At 36.3% G+C, this 21681-nt stretch overlaps 1 protein-coding gene across 5 annotated transcripts in view; it reads left to right on the forward strand.

Moving 5' to 3' along the window:
* VPS13B (vacuolar protein sorting 13 homolog B) overlaps positions 1-21681 on the forward strand; it is a 486846-nt gene that overhangs the window by 213475 nt on the left and 251690 nt on the right. For 4 of the 5 annotated variants that reach the window (XM_075085497.1, XM_075085494.1, XM_075085498.1 and 1 more), the window contains exons 20-21: positions 6119-6228; positions 18620-18767. In XM_075085497.1, the coding sequence (XP_074941598.1) occupies positions 6119-6228; positions 18620-18767 (258 nt within the window). The remainder of the gene's footprint in view (positions 1-6118; positions 6229-18619; positions 18768-21681) is intronic. The other variant, XM_075085496.1, reaches the window with a different exon arrangement.

Raw genomic sequence — 21681 nt, forward strand, 5'->3', positions numbered from 1 at the left:
ACAATTTAAATACAAATATTCTAGCATCTTTGTGAAAACTTGCATCTCAGCATGTCATAACGTTTTTCCTCAGTAAGAAATACGAAATACTAAATAGACTTAATTCCATTCTTAACATCAAAGGGCAGGGATTATTTGAAATAAGTGAGGGTTGTTCTCCACAACTTGATTTGATATATCTTACTTCAGATTGATTTACAGAAATATGGCTCCTTGTACTTCAGAAAAATGCTGCTTGACACACAACCCTTTGTGTTAACCAATGTATTCAGCATTTTTGTGTTTTGCCTCATTATGTTACACCTTTGGCTATAATTCTATGTTATTTCATAATTCAGCATTTGTGAGTATTTGGGTATGTATATTGATGGAGATAGGATGTTTCTTTTCTTTAACCCTAATGATGGCTTATCAGAACATTAAATTGAAATTAGGCCTGCGTGATTTAGAGTTATGATTAACAGAAGTCACACCCATACACTTACTTTTGCTACTCGTTACAGCAGGTACTTAGCTGTGGCGCATAACTTTAACATCTGAATTCTATCCCTGGGTCCTGCTGTCCTGCTGTGTGATTTAATAACTTCACTTCTCTGGCTCACTTTCTCTATTTTTGAAATAAAAATAATGATGCTGATCTCTTTTGTTTCAGCACTTAATGCTTTTTCTGCTATAAACCTCAGTAGGAGAGTTACAAGGTCATGATAGTAATAGAAGTAGATTCTTACTGGATGTTTCCAAAGATCAAAAGCTTTAAGGAAAAAAAAAGTGTTAAACTATTGTAGTGCATGTATGCTTGAGCAAAGAATAACTGCTGTATGAAGGAACTGTTTGATATTACGGACCAAAGCGCCTTAGTTCATGGGAAAATGTTACCCCACTACTTATGTTTTAATGAAATATTCTAATATTGGTTTAAGCAACTGAACTAATTGATCTTAGAGTTATTTTAAGCACTTGGTGAGTGTAAAACTCTATGAAAGTACAGTAGACTTGGAGGTTTTTCTCCATGATAAAATTGGGATAATATTTACATAAAAGGCCATCTGTAATCATTCAAGTCAACCTTGAATAGGGAGACATGCAGACATATATTTCAGTAGTTAGACAAAATTTATTAACTTATTGTAGATGGTATAATGTAAAAATAATTTTTCACAATTGCATTAACTTTGATGTAGCTTGAAATATCTGTTTTCCTTGTCCGACTTGGCAATTCAGGATGAAATGCAGGACTCGGTCTCTTAGATAAGCTGATTATTTTGCAGGGCAATCATATAGGCTTGTTGTTGATATTCCATAGTGGACAAAAAGGTTGCATGTTTAATTTTTATGCTGTGTAACTGCAATCTCTAACTCCTACTTCAGCTCTCATTCTTCAGCTTGGGATGTGACTGAAAATGGCTGTGGTGCCATAGGATAGCTAACTGGTAAAGCCTGTTTGGAATGTGGGTAAGCGAGCCATTTTGGCAGTAAGCAGAGTAGTAAAGAGCACTCTTTTTCCCTTAGTTGACTCCCAGGCTAAAATTAAACAGAGTTAGATATTTCCACATTTAGTAATTTACAATGCATCTGTTCTGAGTCAACTAGCAGAACAAACTAATTACCTGTATACTTTTTTTTTTTTAAAAAAAAGAACTCTTCATTTGGGTGTAATATGCAGATCTGCATTTTTATAGTATGCCTTAGTGGAACTGCCCTTCAAAACAGTATGATAATAAGTTAAAAGATTAGTTCTTCTCTCTGTTATCCTTTAAAATAATTGGATACTAAATTAATAATGCTAACTCAACCTGTATTGGCACCTGCTTATCATTCAAGTATCCTGAGACATCTAGGAGTTATGAGCTCAATGCTAAAATAATTCATGGTGTAGTTTATATAGCAAGATGGTATAATGTTTTCTTTAGTTACTTAGTTACTAAAAATAAACAAAACTTGTAGGAATTAGTTTTTATTGTAGATCATTCCCTTTGTTCATATTTGTGATCCCTCCCCAATAGAAAGTGTACATTAACTAGAACTTCAGTTTCCTGTAGAGGTTTTTCAGTTCATTTTATAGGGGAATACCTAAAATGATTTACTGAAAGTTTTTACTGGAAATAGCAATATAGATGTGTTTGGATACTGCATACACACAGAGCAGAATTTAGAAAGAACTCTGCCAGTGTGCTCCTTTATTGTTGCAGAGATAAAATACATTTTTCTGCACATAAATAGCAAGGCTGCTTCTCAATGTCTGGTGCGTCATGGTATGTGGTGGTGGTGGTGTTAAATGTTGAGTTTCAGTAAGTAAATTTATGACTGAACTATTATTGCCTATTCTTCCTAGCAATTTTTTTCCCCAAAATGTTGGGAGTGACCCAGTAACGCAGTTCACTCTTTCACAAGGTTTACATCTCCAAAAAGAGAGCTGTTTTGCCAAGTGTTGCCATCTCCCTTCTTCTTAAGGCGCTCATTCACCTCTACATTTCTCTTTCACCATCCTGCTGCCTTCATCCTTTTCTTCTCTCTCTGTGATATTTGAAGCCCTTTCCCATTCTTCCTTATCACTGCTGAGCATCCCTCAGCACCACCACTCTGCTGCTTGACTTCGCCCCATTTCACCTATCCTGCCTTTACTTCCGGCCTCTTTTCTCTGCAGCTGCATCCCCCAGGTGTTCTCTTCCACCTCACCAGAAATGTACCATATTCCCTTTTTTGTCCCCCTTATTTTATGCTTGAATTTCCCTTTTGAAGGAGAGGGTAGGGCTAAAGTCCCAGGCTAGTGATCCCTCTCCTCCCTGTTCCTCCAGCAGCCTTTGCTCAGCACTCAAGGTGGGAGGAGGTGGTGCAAGAGCCAACCCAAGTGCAGGAGGCCCCAGGTTATCCTTCGCAGGCCCCCTGTCTCTTGGGAAGACGAGAGCTTTGCTGCAGCTGTTATCGTCCAAGGAAGCTTGTCAAGAAGCTCGTCTGCAGGATGAGACTGCCAAGTGCAGCTGTGCTCTGCTGCCTCCTGTTTGTCCTCCTTCACCGCCCGCCTGCAGCCCCCCCGCCCCCGGTTCGCTCCTCCAGGAGAGAGCCGAAAGCTGGGGAGGAAAGAAATTATTTGACCAAACTGCACCTGGTAAATGACACTGTGACTTTGAGGAAATTCTCAAATATTCAAAGATTATGTGGTGTTGGGTTCGATTCTTATTTTTCAAATAATTTACTAGGTAGATGTAATAGATAACTCTGGCAAGAACTGGGATCTGGAAAGAAAACCTAGTATGGTATGGGGCTAAGGTCTGTTTTTTTCTGAAATGTAAATTTAATTAAAAGGAGAAGAGGGGAGGGGAGAAAAGAAAGTTCACCACAGTCTTAATGAAATCCAGGAAACTCGAGCATTGCATTTTGACAGAGACAAAATAGCAATTAAATTTTTTTCTTAGACGTGTAAGGAGTCTGCTGCCAACTTACAGCTTGGTCCTCACACCAGTGAGATCTTCCTTGAAAACTGGGGGGGAAGTTCTTATTTCTTGGCATGAAAATACAAGTTTAAGAGGGTTTTTTTTGGGGGAGGAGGCGGGGAGGAGGAGGCAAATCCGAGAAGCTTTTCTTTGACTACATAGTTATTTACTTTGAAGAAAGCTGTTACACAGAAAATAACTTTACATAGGTGATTAAACTGCTCTTTGAATATAGTGGCTGACTAGTAAATGCAGCAGTAAATTTCAGTAATTCGATGTGACAGAAGTGGCTTGGTAGGAGGCCAAAGTTACCTGATGGTCAAATTAAAAGGCAGATAATATAATTGCTTATCTGACTACTTGTACTGGTGTTTGGGGTTGGTTTTTTGTGGTTTTTTTTTTTTTCCTTTTTTTCTTTCTCCCAGACACAAGCTATCAGTGACAAAAAGACAACTGGAAAAAAAACCTATTTTGCTCTCTGTTCTACCTTACTTTAGAGTTTTAGGGGATTGTGCTAGTGTTACCTCACCAAAGTGAAAAGGTTTTCAGTTTCAGTTCAAAGCATGACTTAAGTATATTGAACTTGTTAGTTGTAGATAATTTTTGCAGTAAACAAGAAATTAAATTGAGTAACTAGCATCATGTGCTACAGTAACACTTTTTCTTTTCAGGAGTCTGTTATAAATGTGGGGGTTTTTTGTTGACTTTGCCCGTAGGCTGACTTTATTCCTCACTCTTTGGGAGGTCTCTGATTCCCACTTGTCATATCACATATACATTAAACCTTTCATTAAGAATTGCTGACAACAGGCGGTATCTCTTAAAGATGTGGGATTCTCTTATTTTGGCATCCAAGCATCTTATAAAAGCTAATGATTGTAGCATATACTTTATCAGTCCTCTGTTACCTTCTGCTTCCTTTTTCTAGTGTCCTTCAGATCCTGCCACAAGGCATATTCACTGCTTTTCTTACTTGCATGTTACCCATTTCCTTTATGCTTGACATCAGCTTTGCCTTAAATTGCAGATTTATTTCTAAGGTTTATTACTGACATTTAAAACCATCAGATCACATTGACTAGTGTGTGTATTAGGAGCAGTTCTGCACAGTGTGTGTTCCAACTCCAACCTTGTGCTCTGCAGATGATTTATCTTTGTGTATTTCTTGACTGCTATCTTCCCACTGTACTCATCAGGCTTTGCTTACGTTGCCCCAGGTTGGTGAGGCTTCTGCCGTTTGGCATTCAGCTGGTTTTAAAATTTTGTATATACAATAAACTCACAACTTACCTCTTTTGTGGTTTTTTTTTTTCATTTACAATTTTGGTGATGTATTACAAGTGTTGAAGCATATGTTTTTGCAAGGTACATTGAAATGTGTGACAAGCTTTCTGAATTTATTGGAATTATTAAATTCAGATTGCTGCATAATTATATTGTGTACTACAGAGTAAATATACTATATATTGCTTTAGGAACTATGAATCTTTGAATTAGAGAATTACTGTAATTCCCTAGAACTTGGTGATAGGACCTTCCAGCAACCAGGATTTTTTGTATTTAATACACTTCTTAATTTCATTTATTTGTTGTAAAATTGCAAAACTTACATGCAAAGACAACTGCCTATTAATACTTGCCACACTCTTTCAATATAATCAATACCTTTGTCTTATATTAATCAATTTGCTTCTGAATTTTGCAGCTTTTTAATTAAGTTCTGCTCCAATAGATACCTTATCTGTACTGTTAAAACAAAAGCCTTACAAATACATCATCAGATTTTTAATACAGATTTTTAGTAGTGCTTCAAAAATTGGGTTTTAGTGTGCTTGCCTTGAAGTATATGATTTCTGGATATGGAGAATTGTTTTTCTCCTATTTTGAGCCTTAATGTTTCCATGTAAGTTTTTCTTCACGAGCATAAGAAAACTAGAAGTTTACTTTTAAGAAATGGAGACATAGTAGCTCTATCTTGTAATCCTAGGACTTCAAAAGTGAGATTTAAAGAAAATAAGATATGTTGTAAAACTTAAAATCCTAAGACCTCACAGTCCCGAGACTGCCAGTGTTAGCAGAGTTCAAAAATTGGCCTTATTTTACGTAGCTAGTCCACGGAAGAATATTCATGACCACATTTACATGAAAAATGTTTATCCTGAGCAGCTTTGGGCAGAACACTAACCTAAACTAGACCTGCCTTTATTAAAAGAACCCCACTGTCCTAGATCAAGTTTTTCTTTATTGAGGTTGGGGGGAGTTGTGTGTTACAGTCTTCTCTTTCTGTCAAGGGTCTCATTGACTCATTACTTGCATAATGTTATTGTTGGCTGAGAATCTGATGAAAGGTGTTGTGTGTATTCAGTTACACACACAACTTTGTGAAAACAAGCGTTTTTCTTGGCAAAACCTTGTAATAAGCAAAATCAAAATGCAATTATCTGCCTTTTTGTGTCTTTGTGTGTCCATAATACTGGCAGTGCTGGCAAGTTTACAACTTTCAAGAAGTTGTTGAAGTTTATGATTTAATTATTACTCTTGAACGGAATTTAAAATAAATATATATGTAAGTCCAATCCAAACTAAGATATGCATCAAGGATGATACGTGTGCAAGAAAAATGAATACATATATGGAGATTCTTTAGCAGATAGTTAACATTTTATTTTCTTTTCTGTGGTGTGTAGGTGCGGTACTCTTATCCAGCGTACAAGGATTAGCAATTAATGTTGATACAGTCCTGTATACTTGGCTTATCTACCAACCTCAGAAACGAGCTAGTAGACACATTCAGCAGGTATGTATGTTAGGGAGGGGAAGCTTTCTCTTCCATGTATGCCAGTAGTGCATTCTCATTCCACATATTTGTTTTTTGTCACTGTGTTCTTTGTAGTGTGCTACACATTCTGTTGAGCTTATTTTGAATTATTTAAAATGGTAAGTTTTGCATATTAAAATTTTCATTTCACAACGTTTTCATTTATAATGTTTAATTAAAAGAATAGAGAGAATGTTTTTTTTGATGGTCACTGTTCAGGATCAGTATTTTGCAACTAGGTTTAACTACTGAGACCTCATAAGCCTCCCGAGTTGGAATAGTAAATCATGTTTTAACCATTTGGGACAGTCTATCAAATAATTGCATAATGTGTTATAAAATCACTACTCTTATTAATTAATAGGAGATGAACCATATAGTTCATAACTTGACATAAGTGATTATGGTAGTAGATTCTGTATATAATGTCAAACCATATATTTTCATACAAAGTGCTTGCAAAAGATACAAGAAGTTAAGGCTGTGGGTCTGTGTGGCACAGTGTTTCCTTTGACATATTCTTGGCTTTCATGCCCCATACTCCTGACCTGGAAAGAGCACAGGTTTTGTCTTTCAACTTTTTTTGAACTGTTTGGCAGACCAGTAGAACGTTCTAAAGTATAAATTTTCAGAATTGATCAAATAGTGGTCTGCGTAGCCTGATGTTCTGTCTCAGCTCGAAGTGGTCAATTATTAGAGTGGCCAATAAAAGAATCTTCCGTTATTTATCTCATAATTGTAGAACACTATGCACGTCAGGGAAGTTCATACTGGGCCCTTGAAGTGGGAAGAGTAACATGATCTGTAAACATTTGTTTCTCTTGTGTAAATGACCTTGTTAGGTAGTAATTGTCAAACATTAACTTGATTCCCTTTAAGCTCATTCTGCACCAGCACCATCTGAAAAACTTCAGTGTGTGAATTGCTGCTTTATTGTTTTAATAACTTTATGCTGTTTTTAAACATGTTGAGTTATTCTTCATTCCTGCATCATAACTGGAGCAGCACAACATTTCCTGGTATACCTCTTTTTTTTTTTTTTTTTTTTTAAAAAGAGACTGTTTGTTTATTTTTGCAATACTATTACGTATCCTTCCAAAATGTAAAGGAGACTGGTTATTTCAAATGTTCATGTAAAAGTCTTTCCTTAACATTAAGATATATAATCAGCTGTTGCTCAATGCTTTCTCTTTTGATTGCCTTTGTTGTATACTGAGTGACTAGAAAGGTTTAGTGACTACATGGGGAAACTGGTTTGCCCATGGTTTTGATCACCAGTGGCAAAATTTTTAACCAGATTTTGATTAAGTAGTTACTTTGTAATTTGTGTCATTACCTTATGCAGCCTTCTGAATTTTATGATCTGATTAAAATTAATGTTAATTTAATTTTTAATTAAACAAATCTAATGTTATTAGCATTTAGAGTTTAGTCATTTGAAATCAGTTTAAATGTGAATTAATAAACTTACCTGTCGACATCATACTAGTTTCACCATTAACATCACTGTGGTGATAGACTGCATGTAATACTAGAAATGATGCTATCTGTAGTAGTCATGAAGAAACTTTATTTGAAAAGAAAACTATACCTGTATTAAACTATCCTTGATCAAAGACTTTTTTTCCTTTCAGTAATATTGTAATTATCCTAGGATAAGAATTCTAGACAAGGTTATGGACTTGTGTAGTTTTTTATTGGAAGAGATTTAGCTTGTTACCATAGTCTAAACAAAACAAAAATGTTCTCTACAACCTTCATAATTTTTGACCATTTAATGGAACAACTGTAAGACATGCTTTCAAGCAAGTGTTATAGTCAAAATGTTAGATTGATAAAGCTCTCTTCTTCCTCACAGTCAGTGTTAGTTGCATCAGAAGAAAATACATGGCTTTAGAAGTTCCTTGTGTGAATCAGGGATCTTAAACGTTACGATATTTTAAATCTTAATGTCTACTTAATACAGTTATTTGCTCTGTTCTTTTGAGTAAGTCAAAATTTTGGCTTTTATCTGAAAGCACAAAATCACAACGTCTTTCAGTACATTTGGGTTTGTGTACATGTTCTATCAAGTAATAACATTATGAATTCAGTAAGTTAAATTATTAACTATTTAGGACCACAGCTGTAGTCATGTAAACTTCTGATTGCATACAGGATAGGGCTGGGATTGTCTGGCTCCCCATAGAGACAGGTATGCCTTTACTTACTGGAACTTCTTCAGATTTATTTGCTTTTTAACTACTCCTCTGGGATTCTTAGGTTTATAACACCAATTTGGTAGTACACATATTTTCTGTCTTTACTGAAATACTAACTGTGTTGGTGCAGTGTTGTCTGAAAGCATGAAAAGTTAGAAATATCAGAATATACTTAACTTCGTAAGCTGAAATGGGAGAGGACAGAACCAAGCATAAATGTAAATGTGTTTTTTTTGTTTGCCCCTTTTTTCTTTTTATCAAAACACATATATTTTCAATGAGTTTTCCATAAAGTCATACTGTGTCATCTTTAAGGTCAGTGTGATGAAGCCACCAAGAAATGTAATCCTCTTTGGCCTTACTGAGACTTTGTCAACTGGAAGAGAACAATGAAAGACTGCTGTGCTGGGGTGTGAGGGTAGACACCGCCCTGCGAGGACTATCTCTTTTTGTTTATTACTGTTTGACTATTGCCAAAACTACCTCTGTTTGCACCTTGCTTACCTAGCAGCTAATAATTGTAGAACTAGTGTGATAGTGGAGGCCGTTATGTTCCTTGTTTTGTACAGATGTTATTTCTTTACGCTTCCTCCCCTCCTTTAGGCGGTGTGTCGATTTTGTACAATTAGGTTATAAATTCTTTGGCCATGTTCATGTAGTATGTAGTACACTATGTCACATGTCCTGATATGTTCTCAGATAGTGTCTGAAAAATGAGATAAATGAGGATTTTGGAAGTCTGACTAAAGGTAAACACCAAAAGGGGAGAGCATCTATTTAAATGGAAAGTTAAGTTTGGCATAGTGGTCAGTGAATATAAACTGGTTCTTCACATCTTTAGGCTAGAAGTAAAAGATTTTAAGATCTCAAGACTACAGTAAGTTTTTTTGCTGCTTCTATTATCATTAGAAGGAAATTTTCTAACTTGTTCCTATATGGAATTTTATGTCTTTAGGAAACATATATGACAACTGTTTGCAGGAGAAGGGGTTTGGACGTAGTGTTTAAAGAAAATGTTAGAATTTGGAAATTCACTTGATGTACAACACTTCTATATAAGTTATATTTCTGTACAGTGTGCAATTTACATACATCATTCTTCACATTTCTTTTAACTTCAGAGGGGAAAAAAAGAGGAAAACTTACAAATATAACTAGTCCTTAAGGCTTCTGCATGATTTTTTAAAGTACAGTGGAATATTTGATGCCAGATGCTTTCAGTGAATGGCATTGTAGCTTCTTACCTTTTCATTACAAAGTGACAGTACATGCCAAAATGAGGCTGCTGTTAGGCATTTGAACAATGATCTGTGTGGTTGCTGTTGTGGCTATATGGTCAGTGTTCTAGGGTAAATGGATGTAAATATAACTTGTTTTTGTCTATCCATTCTGAACTTCAACATGCATCTATAAGTTTTCTGTTGTCCCCTTTAAAGCGCAGAAACAATGAGAACATTGAAGTCCAAAAATCCATGAGGTGCCCTCTGAGGACTTGAACAAATCTGCATGTTGCTTTTGAATTTCTGTCGTGGATACTAGAAATACGTGGTGAAGTTCTTAAGTTTCTTTGCTGAAGTGAAAGCATGTAAAATAAGCCTCTTCTCTATCTATAGTCTTGTCCATTATTGCCTCTTATATTATTGGTGATATTGGACATAGGTCAGTATAATACCATTCTGAGGGGCATAACTGGATTTTAGTCATGAGTAGTAACGCTTCTCATAAAATTTGGTTTGGCAGAAATGAAGTAACAAGTCTCTCTCTATATAAAAAAACACAGCAAGCACGAAGATTTTGTTGTGTGCTTTTTATGTCCTTATTTTAATATGTTTTTGGAAGTTTATGGTTTGTAAATTTTCCCAATAATAGAGGAAACTAGTGAAACAGTTTGTAGTAAGAAGTTTTGCTGTCTATTTGTATACTATATGGTATACATGTGCAGCATCTTTTCTTTAAAAGGTGATACAGCAAAGCCAATGCTGCTTATGTTTATATTAGGAATAGAATTAACATCTTTGAACAGAACTCAAGGTGAAGTCTTTAGTCTCTCAGCCTTTCCTCATTTGAGAGATGCTCCAGTCCCTTAATCATCTTTGTGGCCCTTTGCTGGACTCTGTCCAGTATGTCCATGTCTCTCTTGTACTGGGGAGTCCAGAACTAGACCCAACACTGAGCAGAGGGAAGGATCATCTCCCTTGACTTGCTAGCAATGCTTTGTCTGGTGCAGCCTAGGATACCATTCACTTTCTTTGCAGCAAGGGCACTTTGCTGCCTCCTGTTCAAGCTGGTGTCCACCAGGACCTTTTCTGCAAAGCTGCTTTCCAGCTGGACGCCCCCCAGCATATACTGACTCATGAGGCTGGTCTTCCCCAGGTGCAGAACTTTGTACTTCTTGTTGCTGAACTTCATGAGGCTCCTGTCAGCCCATTTCCCCAGCCTGTCATAGTCCCTCTGGATGGCAGCACAATCCTTTGGCATATCAGCCAATCCTCCCATTAATGAAGACTTTGAACAGGATTGGACGCATTATTGACCCCTGGGGTACATTGCTACTTACTAGAGTCCAACTAAACTTCGTGCCACCCTCTGGCCCAGCCATTCAGCCGGTTTTCAGTCCACTTCACTGTCAACTCATCCAGCCATACTTCATGAGCTTCAACATTAAGATCTTAAAGGACACAACGTCAAAGGCCTTACTGAAGTCAAGGTAGGCAGTATCCACCGCTTTCCCTTCATCTACTAAGCCAGTCATTTAATAATAAAATGTTATCAAATTGGTCAAGAATGACTTCCACTTGGCGAAAGTATGCTCATTACTCCCAGTCACCTTCTTGCCCGTCATATGCCTGGAAGTGGTTTCCAGGATTAGTTGTTCCATCCCCTTCCCAAGGACTGAGGTGAGGCTGACTGGCATGTAGTTCCCTGGGTCTTTCTTCTTGCCCTTCTTGAAGACAGAAGTGACATTTGCATTCTTCAGTCCTCAGGCATCTCTCCCAATTGCCATGATTGTTCAAAGAACATCAAAAGTGACCTTGTGATGACATCTGCCAGCTCTGAGCACTTGTGGGTGCATCTCATGAGGGCCCATGGATTTATGTATAGTTTGCTTAAGTATTCCTTGACCTGTTCCTCTTCCACTGAGGGTATGTCTTCCTTGCTCCATCCTTTTCCCCTGGTCTTTGGGAGCTGGGATTCAAGGCTGGCCTTGCTAGTAACTACTGAGGTGAAAGTGGTGTTGAGTACCTCACCTTTTCCAGTAGGAAAAGAAGCTCTTGAGCTTCCTGACTTGATATCAGTGTGTATTGCCATAGAAGATGAAATATTTTAGCTGGCTCTTTTTTAGCTCATTTGCCCTCCTGCTCCTTTCCTTTTCCGAACTCAAGTGAACAAAAGTTAGTTAAGACTGCATAATGCTTATACAATTTATACAGTTTTCAAAAACATTTTATGTTGTTTTCATATCTAGCAGCTCTGAATAATGTACAAACATAAGAAAATACTGTTGTTTAGTGTCAGACAAGAAAAAAACCAAACAAACATTTATTGGTAACAGGGACAGGAAGAGGTGGTGTGGTGTAGCTGGCAACTCAGCCCCACACAGCCGCTCGCTCACTCCCCCACCGGTGGGATGGGGCGGAGAATCAAAAGGGTTGAGGCTCATGGGTTGAGATAAGAACAGTTTAATAATTAAAATAAAACAATAGTAACAGCAACAACAATACAATGAAAAGGAAAACAATGAGAGAAGTGAAACCCGGGAGGGGAAGGGGGAATGAACAACCAAAACAACCTGTACACGATGCAGCCGCTAACTGCCTGCTGACCCAATGCTGCCAGTCCCTGCTGAGCTGCAACCACCCGTGCGCCAACTGCCCCCGTTAATGTACTGGCCGTGGCATCACATGGTACGGAATGAACACGCCATTGGCCAGCCGGGGTCAGCTGCCTCGGCTGTGGCCCCGCCCCTCCCGGCCTCCCACCCACGCGGCAGAGCTCGGGAAGCTGGGAAGGTCCCTGGCTACTACAGGCGCTACTTAGCAACACTGAGCCACTACTTAACAGCAACTAAAGCATCAATGTGCCATCGGCACTGCACCAGCTACAGTAAAGAGAATTAACTCTATCCCAGCCAAAACCAGCACAGGTAAGCAAGAGATATTTGTTATCATGAGAGTATTTTCGCCTTATCATCAGCTGGTGATCTTTCCAGGTTATCAGTGTAGCAAATACCATGTGCTGCTTTGTCTAGAAAAAGATACTACTGGTAGATCACCCTTCTTGTTTGGAGCACTGTACTGTGTACATTAGTCAACCCCCGGAACCATTGCTAGCTAATGGGTTAAAAACCAAAAACCCAGAACACCCAAGACACAATATATGTTAAAGTGGCAGCAGTTGTTGGAATTGTTTTTGTTAAGTTATATTTGTTTATTCTTTAATAATACTGAGCTGAAATAACTTGAGTCTTGGTGCAGAGCAAGGAATAAACTTTATAAATCCACGTACTATAACCTAAAGTTCAAAACTTTATTGTCAAAATCCTTACTTTTTGACTTGTAAGCTAGAGACATCTTAGAAATTTTTTAATTCAGGACCTTCTGAACATTGTGCCTATTAAGATACTTACACCAAATTTTTAGTTTAAAAGCCGCAAAACTTAGAGCTTGCTGCTTAATGTATATGTTAAAAAAGAGGTAATTTGTTATGCCATCTTGTTATTAACCTATTATGTGATAGTTCTAATGGTTAATGGCCTGATTTTCAACTTTTTAGTGCTTCATATGGCAAGAATAAATTAAAAATATACTTTTTGATTTTGCTCGCCTTTAGTTCAAAACCTGAAGAATAGATGAAAAGCATTCTGGGGAAGGGTATTTCATGCTAAATTTTTTTTTGTACGGAAATTTGGTATGTTATACCTGTGAAATGGAAATACTAATAAAAGTTTAAAGATATCAATATTCATAAATAATATTATGTTGGACACATGGGTAAATTTTTTGAATGTAGATGTTTTGATTTTCAGCTCCACATTTTAAGAGTTAATGCATTAAGAAGAAATCTGATAAAATTGTAACTATTCTGCTTTACATACAGTCTGCGTGACTGCTCAAAAAAATTAGTATAAGCCAGATACGCTGCTGCATATTTCTGTCACTTTCTTTGGCTGTTCTGTACACATGTGTGTGCTACTACCTAATTTAATGAGTATTTCAGTAACGGAGTAGATCTAAAACCAGCAGTGCAGGGAGAACATCCTTAGTCACATACGGGGGCAATTAAGGAAAAGACATTGTACTACTTCCAGATTCATCATGCTTTAAAGCTCATACATGATTCCAGAATCCAAATTTCTTCCTTTTTTCATGAACATTCCCCCCATGGAAGATTGTGTATCCCAATTCAAAAAACCAAGAATTTTTCATCAGCTGGGTAGGTAGGTAACAGAACTGGTCATTAGCAATTCAATTTAATCCATTTTTTGCCTTCAACTTTTTTTCTGCTCATTTTCTCTTTTCTCTACCTTTATCTTAGGAATTTTACTGTGTTATAAAATCCTTTCACTGCTTTATGGTAAGTTCATTGTGAGCTGAGAATATTATCAACTCTTGATGGCATGCTTTGGGCAGTTCTTCATTCAGAGGTCTGCACCAGAGGTCTCTCTGGAATGTTTGCCTAAGATGAAATAATTTTATCATCACAACTTGGTCAGTAGACTCATGAAGAACAAGTAATTCATCTAATTTTATTTGGTTTAGGTTGACTTTTAGAATATTGCAAATCTTTGTGTCTTTAAGAGCCGAACACTTCTGACAATGAATGAATGACACAACGTAAGAGTAAGTTTCAGTACCCAAACTTAAGATTTCTCCATGTTGTAGCAAAGCTGGCTGTTGAGGGTAGAGCTGTGTTGCTCTTCTTTAGTTCTAGTAGTTCTTGTCTGCCTTGATAAATAGCAGGAGAGGCTTTGATAAAACAAGCATGTTTCTACGGTAGACATAATTATCTTCTTGGTGTGCAAAGATCTCTCAAATTATAATAGGTTTTGATTTCTGATGTTGCTTTCAGGCCAGAAAGACTGTTTATCCCTATTAGAATCTGTCACCTCTTACCCCAAGGAACGCAATTAATTTTCTGAAGGATGTAGGAATGCTTACTTAAGGAACTAAAGCTACATGGGACTTGAACCTTGCATGTTCTATTTTCAGAGGCCCCTTGAAACTGCTGCTAGAATGCTTTCATCAGTTGGTGAAAATGTGGGGGTTCTTGGCTGACATCAGTTCATCACATAAGTTTGGAAAGATTACAGCTAATCAGTGATTGGTCTTTTATCCCAGCAAAGCACTTTTCTGAGCATACCTGAAATTCCTATCTGAAGCAGTTACAGAATTCCATTTGAAGTAGTAAGTTCATCTGCCAGGAAAGAAGGTGCTTTTGTGACCCCCCAGGGTTAGGCATGCTTCATCTTTAAATTAGGAATTAATTTAATTTTAATTAATGTAATTGTATTAACTTAATTTTAATTGGGAACTAGGCCAAATGCCTAGTTTTCTTTTGAGCTCTCTGAAGCAATTTAGGTGTGTGCTTATATTATTAATCTCAGGTAAATATTCTTCTCTAAGGCAGATACGTGACAAGCACTGCTGTGATGCAGTGTCTTGCATAATGGCATAAGACATGAACAACCTTAGATGTTCACAAAACACCATGTCTGGAGTAGAACTGCCATCTGTCCCCATTCCAAGGATGTCATTAACTTTATTTCCGGCTTGCTGCTTGCAAGCTACTGCACATGTACATACCAGTCTGTGTGCACCCAGCATCCACCATATGGGATAGCTGGATTTGGTATCATTTCAGAGATGGCAACCCATGTCTGGGCTGAGATTTCTGAATTCAACATTTCACAAGCTAGTGCTTTATTTTTTTTCATTTCATAATTAATATTAAAGTTCCTACCTTGGAATATTCTTTTGCCTCTGGTTTGTTATCAGGGAGGTGACTGTATAGGCATCCCTGAAATTAAACTTACTCATCTGTTCAGTCAGTCAAGTTCTCTTTAGAATGCATTTCTCATGTTCCCAGATCTACCTGTATCTTCTGCAGCCTCGCACTCATGGGAAGTTATAATTCAGAAATAAAATATTTAATTACCAAAAATCCCAAGTGAAATAAAATATTAATTTATTCTAGCTGGGGAAAATTTCCAATAGCCCTCTTTATAGGATGTTTTAGCTTCTATTAGTTGGCATATCTCCACGAAAATCAGGAAATACGTGGGGCTTCGTATTTTTGGCAGGTTGGTTTTTAGCTGTTATTGTTCTGTGCCTTTCTATGATTTTAGATCTTTATTGTTTCCAAAGTCATGTTGACTGCATAGTATGAAGTAAAATAAAAAATATCATTTGTATCTGTTGATCCATTTACATGCATAAATAGCATATATGTATATGTTTTGTGTACACATACTTAACATGGTGTATAATGTGTTAGATTATTTGTGTCAATAAAACTTAAATCTGGAAAAGGATAGCTTTCCTGTAGGTTTATTTTTAAACTTAAAAAGTTCTGCATAAAATGTTCTTCTGCTTAAAAACTTAATTGTAATAATTATACTGGAAAAGTAGCAATTTTTCTTATTTTGAGTACCATGAGTTGTTATTAATCTAGTATTTAGTGTATAATAGGCACAAAACATCATTAATAAAACTGTGGGCAGTATTCTAGAACAGATTCTGATTTTGACTTCGTGTCAGCAAAACAACCTCATATAAATGTTGCCGTAGTTCCATAACTTTATTAAATGTTCTTTATTTATCTTCTTTGTAACACTACCAGTTAGTAACCATAAAGGTTATATCCCAAGTAGGTGTGTTAAACTTTACTATATATTACTTAATAGCTAGCATTTTGGATTCTTGTGACAAAATGCTTGTGATAACACTTGCCTGCAATATCTCCTTTCCCATCAGATTCATCTCTTCGTACAGCTGTGGGGCTCTTGTCATCTGCTATTTCCCAAGCCACAATTTCCTCATCAGTTTGTGGCTAAAACCCAAATCTTGATGATCCTTTTCCATCCAGTTCAACGTTGATCTTTCATCTTCTGCATTCTTTTAACCAGAAGTCTTTTGCCAAAAACCTGACAAGATTGTACTGGGCGTCATCAACAGCAACATCAGGCTTGATTTCAGTGAGCAAAGATGAAACAGCTGTTTCATTGTCCAGATCAGCACTCAAGCACTCAATATTTGGTCATAATTTTTTCCAGCTTTGTCTGGCTGTGATAGCCTTGATGTTTTTCGCTATATGACTAGTGGTGTAACTTATTATTATATTTTGATCCATTTCTTCAGTGGTTCAGAAATAGATCTGCTTCTTCAGACAGTATTTTCATCCTATTGTCTTTTGTACTGTCTTGTATTGTCTGTGTTCATTCTTCAGAAACTCTTGCTTTGCTTTGGCAAGTCAATGGTCTTGCAAGGTTACATCCAGAATTGCCAAATTATGGCTCAGCGGTTGCCGTGATGGGAAAGCTGCAGATGGCTTTGCCTTTATCACATAAACTGCTAAATTTTGAAAATAAGTGATGTAAAGTGTCTGACAAAAGTTTACAAAACTTCAGACACTCTCTCTCTGTATGCATGTGGGAAGTATTTCTGTAGCATAGAACTTGTCTTTTCAAAGCCAGTGGGTTCTTTTGTTGTTGTTATGGCTAGAGGACACCAAAGTGGCATGTTACTGTATTCCAGAATGGCTTTTTAGTGCTTTTTGGAGACAAAGCTGACGACTGTACTTTCAGAGAGAGGAGGAGACATGAGAGTTCTGTTTGTCATTGACATAAGTATTTTCCTATTAACTTTGCATACCACTGTATATATAAAGTTGATTGTTTTCACTGGAGTTAGGATTAAATAGTTGATTGTCTTTCTTATTTTAATTTACTTTCATAGTGGAAAATGGTGAAGGCGTTTGGAAGTCATTCCCCTTCAATTAAACGATTTTTCTGTTTGTTTTGGGGTTTTGTATGTGTGCACGTGTTGCACACTGCTTGATTCAGTGATCTGTTTTCTATTGGAGAAAATTTACAAGCACATTGCCCGCCTCACACGAATTTGTTTCCCACAGAGATTCCTAATGCAACGTGTGAGGTTTCTCATTACCCAGCTATATGGATTACATTTTCGCTCCAATACCAACAAAATTAAATTACACAAGAATTGATTAAGATGCATGTAATCCTAATGTCTGATCTTTAAGAAAAAACTTTTGTCATCTTTAAATGATAACCCTCTGCAAAATCAATGGTAGAAATATTCTGCTTTTGTCAACTGTGATATAGCTACAGTATACGCAGCAGCTAATGCTACACCAAAATGTTAACAGACAACTGTACAGCAAAATTGAGGGTCCTTTTTTTAATGATTTTGTCTTTTCTAGCTCACATTAATAAAAAAAAACAACAACAAAGTGAGTAGACTGATTCATTTGTGGACCTGCAGTTCTAGAACCCATGTGGATTAAAGCACATCACTCTTTTCTAATCTTGGAATAAGGATGCAGTCCTTCAAACTAGATTTTAATGCTCTGAGTTTTGTTTAACAGTGTCATATTTTGAGCAGTTTGTCATTTATTGATATGCTTGAAAGACCAAACAAATCAAAATCAGTAGTGGTCACAAATTTTATCTTTAAAATCTGAGGAACAAATATAATAATGTGTAAATAACAATGCATCTTTCGAACTTTAATGAAGCTTGATAAATTTCTTTGCAAAACTTTGCAACCTTCATATGTGGCTAAAATTTTCCAGTTTCCATTAAACATTTAGATAATCTTTTTGCTTTGGTGATCCTCCAGGTTTATTCACATGCATTTTGATTAGCTAACAAGCATGGTATTTTAAGTTAATAAATTATATTTCACCTCTTTTGTTATCATAGACCTTTTTTTCAGACTAACAGGACAGAAGTAAAGAATTAAAGGTGCAAGTCTGAATGTAGCATTTCATAATTTGTTTTCAAAATATCTGTACTCCAATCATTGTTTCAAGTTGTCTTCTGTACATTTCCAAATACGTAGTGTAAGACATGCTTCTCATGACAATGTCATAATTCAACATTAATGTGTTTTGATTTTGAGTGGTTCACAAGGCACTTCTTTTCCTAGCAGTCTGTAGGAACTGTTCCACTTGGTGTGTCAGTAACTCGAAAAAAAGAGGATGAAGCATCAGTTGGAAGTGCACCTTTGGCAAGGCAGCAATCAAATCAAGCCTCTGAGTATGCCAGCAGTCCTGTCAAAACAAAAACAGTAACAGGTATGATTACTTAATTGAAACTAGCCACTCTGCTTTTGCAACCTCCCTCAATACCATGCATCCCCAGTGTAACAGCATCAGCTGTGCAAATACTGTGGAACAACTTTCAGTTTTAAAGATATATTCTTTCAGAAAATTTCAACTTTTTAAATTAAAAATAGTAAAATTTGCAAATTTGAAATATATGCTGAATTTTTTTCCTCACTTTCAGTTAGGTACTTCCTTTGGGGCCCTGATAGTTTCATGTAATGCACTTTCTAAAACGAGATGAGAGATGTACTTTCAATAGAAAATCTGTTATTTGCATTGGTATTTAATATTTTATTCCATAACTTTATTAGACTTTATATGCTGTGATTAATCTCTCTGATTTCAGGCAGTCTGTTCACATTGCTTAAAGTCTGGCATGTATGGAGGTCAAAATTTGTGCGTAAACAATTAAAACTCACTGTTTTCAAAATCACTTTCACATAGTAAATGCATTTATTGTCACTTCTGTTTCTGGAGGTCAAGAAATTATTAAATCTAGGAATAGTTTCTGGACATTTATGAGTGGTAAAGTTGAACTTTGTTGCCTCTAATCAAGATGTTATGGTTTTCTGGGATTTTCTAGGCTATTTATTCATATAATGCTGTCTGCAAGTAGTAAAGTAGGAGATAATCCAAAAAAAAGTGGCTATCCGGCTGAGACTTGTAGTAATCCTTCTGAAATACGCTGAACAAATTCTCTTTTCCTTTGCATTGATGTTTATTTTCAGATAATCATGAAGTACTTCAAGATGTTGTCTACTGAAACTGAGATTACATTCTTGTCTGTTGGTGGTAGGGTTAATTGGTATTTTGAGATTAAAAAGGACTGAAACCAGAAAATCTGTTTGCTGAATATTATGTGGGTTGCCATGTTATCACTGGTAGTAAAACAGATTCATTTCAGAGACTTCTATTCCAATTATGAATATCCTTTATTTTTACTATTTACCCTTTTATTTTTACCATTTATAACTTTCCTTTATTTTTGCCTGTAATTAAGTTACATTCATATATATATGAAATATTCCTAACTATATTTATCATCTGTTTTGCTATATCAACATCCTAAATGATATGATTTGTTTTTTCTTGAGGTTAATTTCACCTGTTCCTGTCAACAAAGCACAAAGGTGTAATTCACTAGAGAAACTTGTAATTTTGAATATTTGACATTCAAAACCAGCTATTTGCATAAACAAACGCTAGATTAGTTTGTGTTAATTACCAGTTTATAAAATATGCATATAGCTTGCAGAACTAGCTTTGTACTTGTGTTTTGAAAATTAGTGTCCCAGTCCGGTACCTGCCCAGCTTGGTAGCCAGTTTTGATCTTCATCCTTTGTTATTCTTCACCTTGAAGTATTATGTTTTCTGCAGTAATGATCACACCAGAATAGTCTACTAAAAGAAAATGTTATAGTTCAAAATCTAGAAGTGCTATGAATGTCAGTTTTGCTTGTGTTCTGGGTTTTGTGTCTGAGTACAGAAATGATAAAAGAAAATGATAAATTACAAATGAGGTTCTAAAAGCAAAAGAAGGATTTCTGTGCATCTCACGTTCTTCCACTTTTTTATTTGAAGTCAATATCAAGATGCGTTTTCACTTATTACAACATACATTGCTGCAAAAATGAAAACTTCATTTTTAGGTTTCATTTATGTTAGCTACCACTTACTTTACTCATTCAGTTTATCAAATAAGTTTAGCCTAAATGCTGGGGGGTTTTGTGATTAAGCAGCTATTTGGCTTCTCTATAAGAAAGTTTTGTGGCATAGAGTTTCATACTAATAAATGAAAGGTGATAGTACTAATTCTCAAGAGAGAACTTTTTTTTTTAATTAGAAGCAATCTTCTAAAGAGTTACTAAATTGGATTTCATTAATTCTTAACTGTTAGAAATTTGTTGAAAAAGTTTCTGTTTTTTTCATACATATAGCAGAGGGTCTATTTTGTTTGTTTTTAAGTTGTGGTGTGCCTGAGGCTGCTCCTTTGAAGGCTAGCTGGTGTTTTAAAATGTCTACTTATTTGTTATACTCTGGAGATAAAATGCCAGGTGTGATAAACCTGAAGTATTTGAGATTTACTTGTAAAAATGGGGAATAAAAATATAAAATGAATGCTAAAGAGCAAAAGCCTTGTATACTAATGAAATAATTTAAAGGGATGCTATCTGTCTGCTTCAGCAGACCACAGTGATTTCCCTTAATTAAGGAAAGAAAGAAGAGCCATGTCACACTGCAGTGCCATGCAGGCTTGTTCTCTGTATAGCCTCCTGAAACTTTGTGTGATGTTAGCAGCTTTTTCTGTAGAGTTAATCTTGTGCCCTGTTTGTCAGAGTTGGCTTTGCACTGGAAAATTCAGGGGACGGTAAAAACTAACATGTATGCCATGTCACAAAAAGAAGTCTCTACTTTGATTACAAAGCCAGCAGTTACAGTGATTAGAAAAGGTTGGATGGATGCAAGTGTGAAAGGTGAGATCTCATTCTCAGAAAAGTTTCAGTGGATCCTTTCTTTCACAATTCGTTTATTTACAGGTATATAATGTGTCAGAATATGGTGAATGAGTGACTAGTTTATTAAACTAAAAATAGAGTGCCTGTGATTCTTCAACTTTGTAATTTTTCTGGGTCCCTCACTCCCACAATTTTTCACTTTATTTCCACCTACTTTCTCTCTGAATTTTCTTTCATTATTTGTCTCACCTTTTTAAAGCAGGAATACCACACTGATTATACGCTAGGACATATAATGCTACCTATGCTACAAAAGCATTCTAGGTAAAATGGGCAACAACCTTTGTAAGCCGTGTATTTCTTGATCATCAAGGCTCTAGCTACAGATGCCTTCAGTTGTCAGAAAACCAAGATTCCTACGTTGATAA

This window comes from Phalacrocorax aristotelis, chromosome 2 (assembly GCF_949628215.1).
Source record: "Phalacrocorax aristotelis chromosome 2, bGulAri2.1, whole genome shotgun sequence".
Lineage (NCBI taxonomy): Eukaryota > Metazoa > Chordata > Aves > Suliformes > Phalacrocoracidae > Phalacrocorax > Phalacrocorax aristotelis.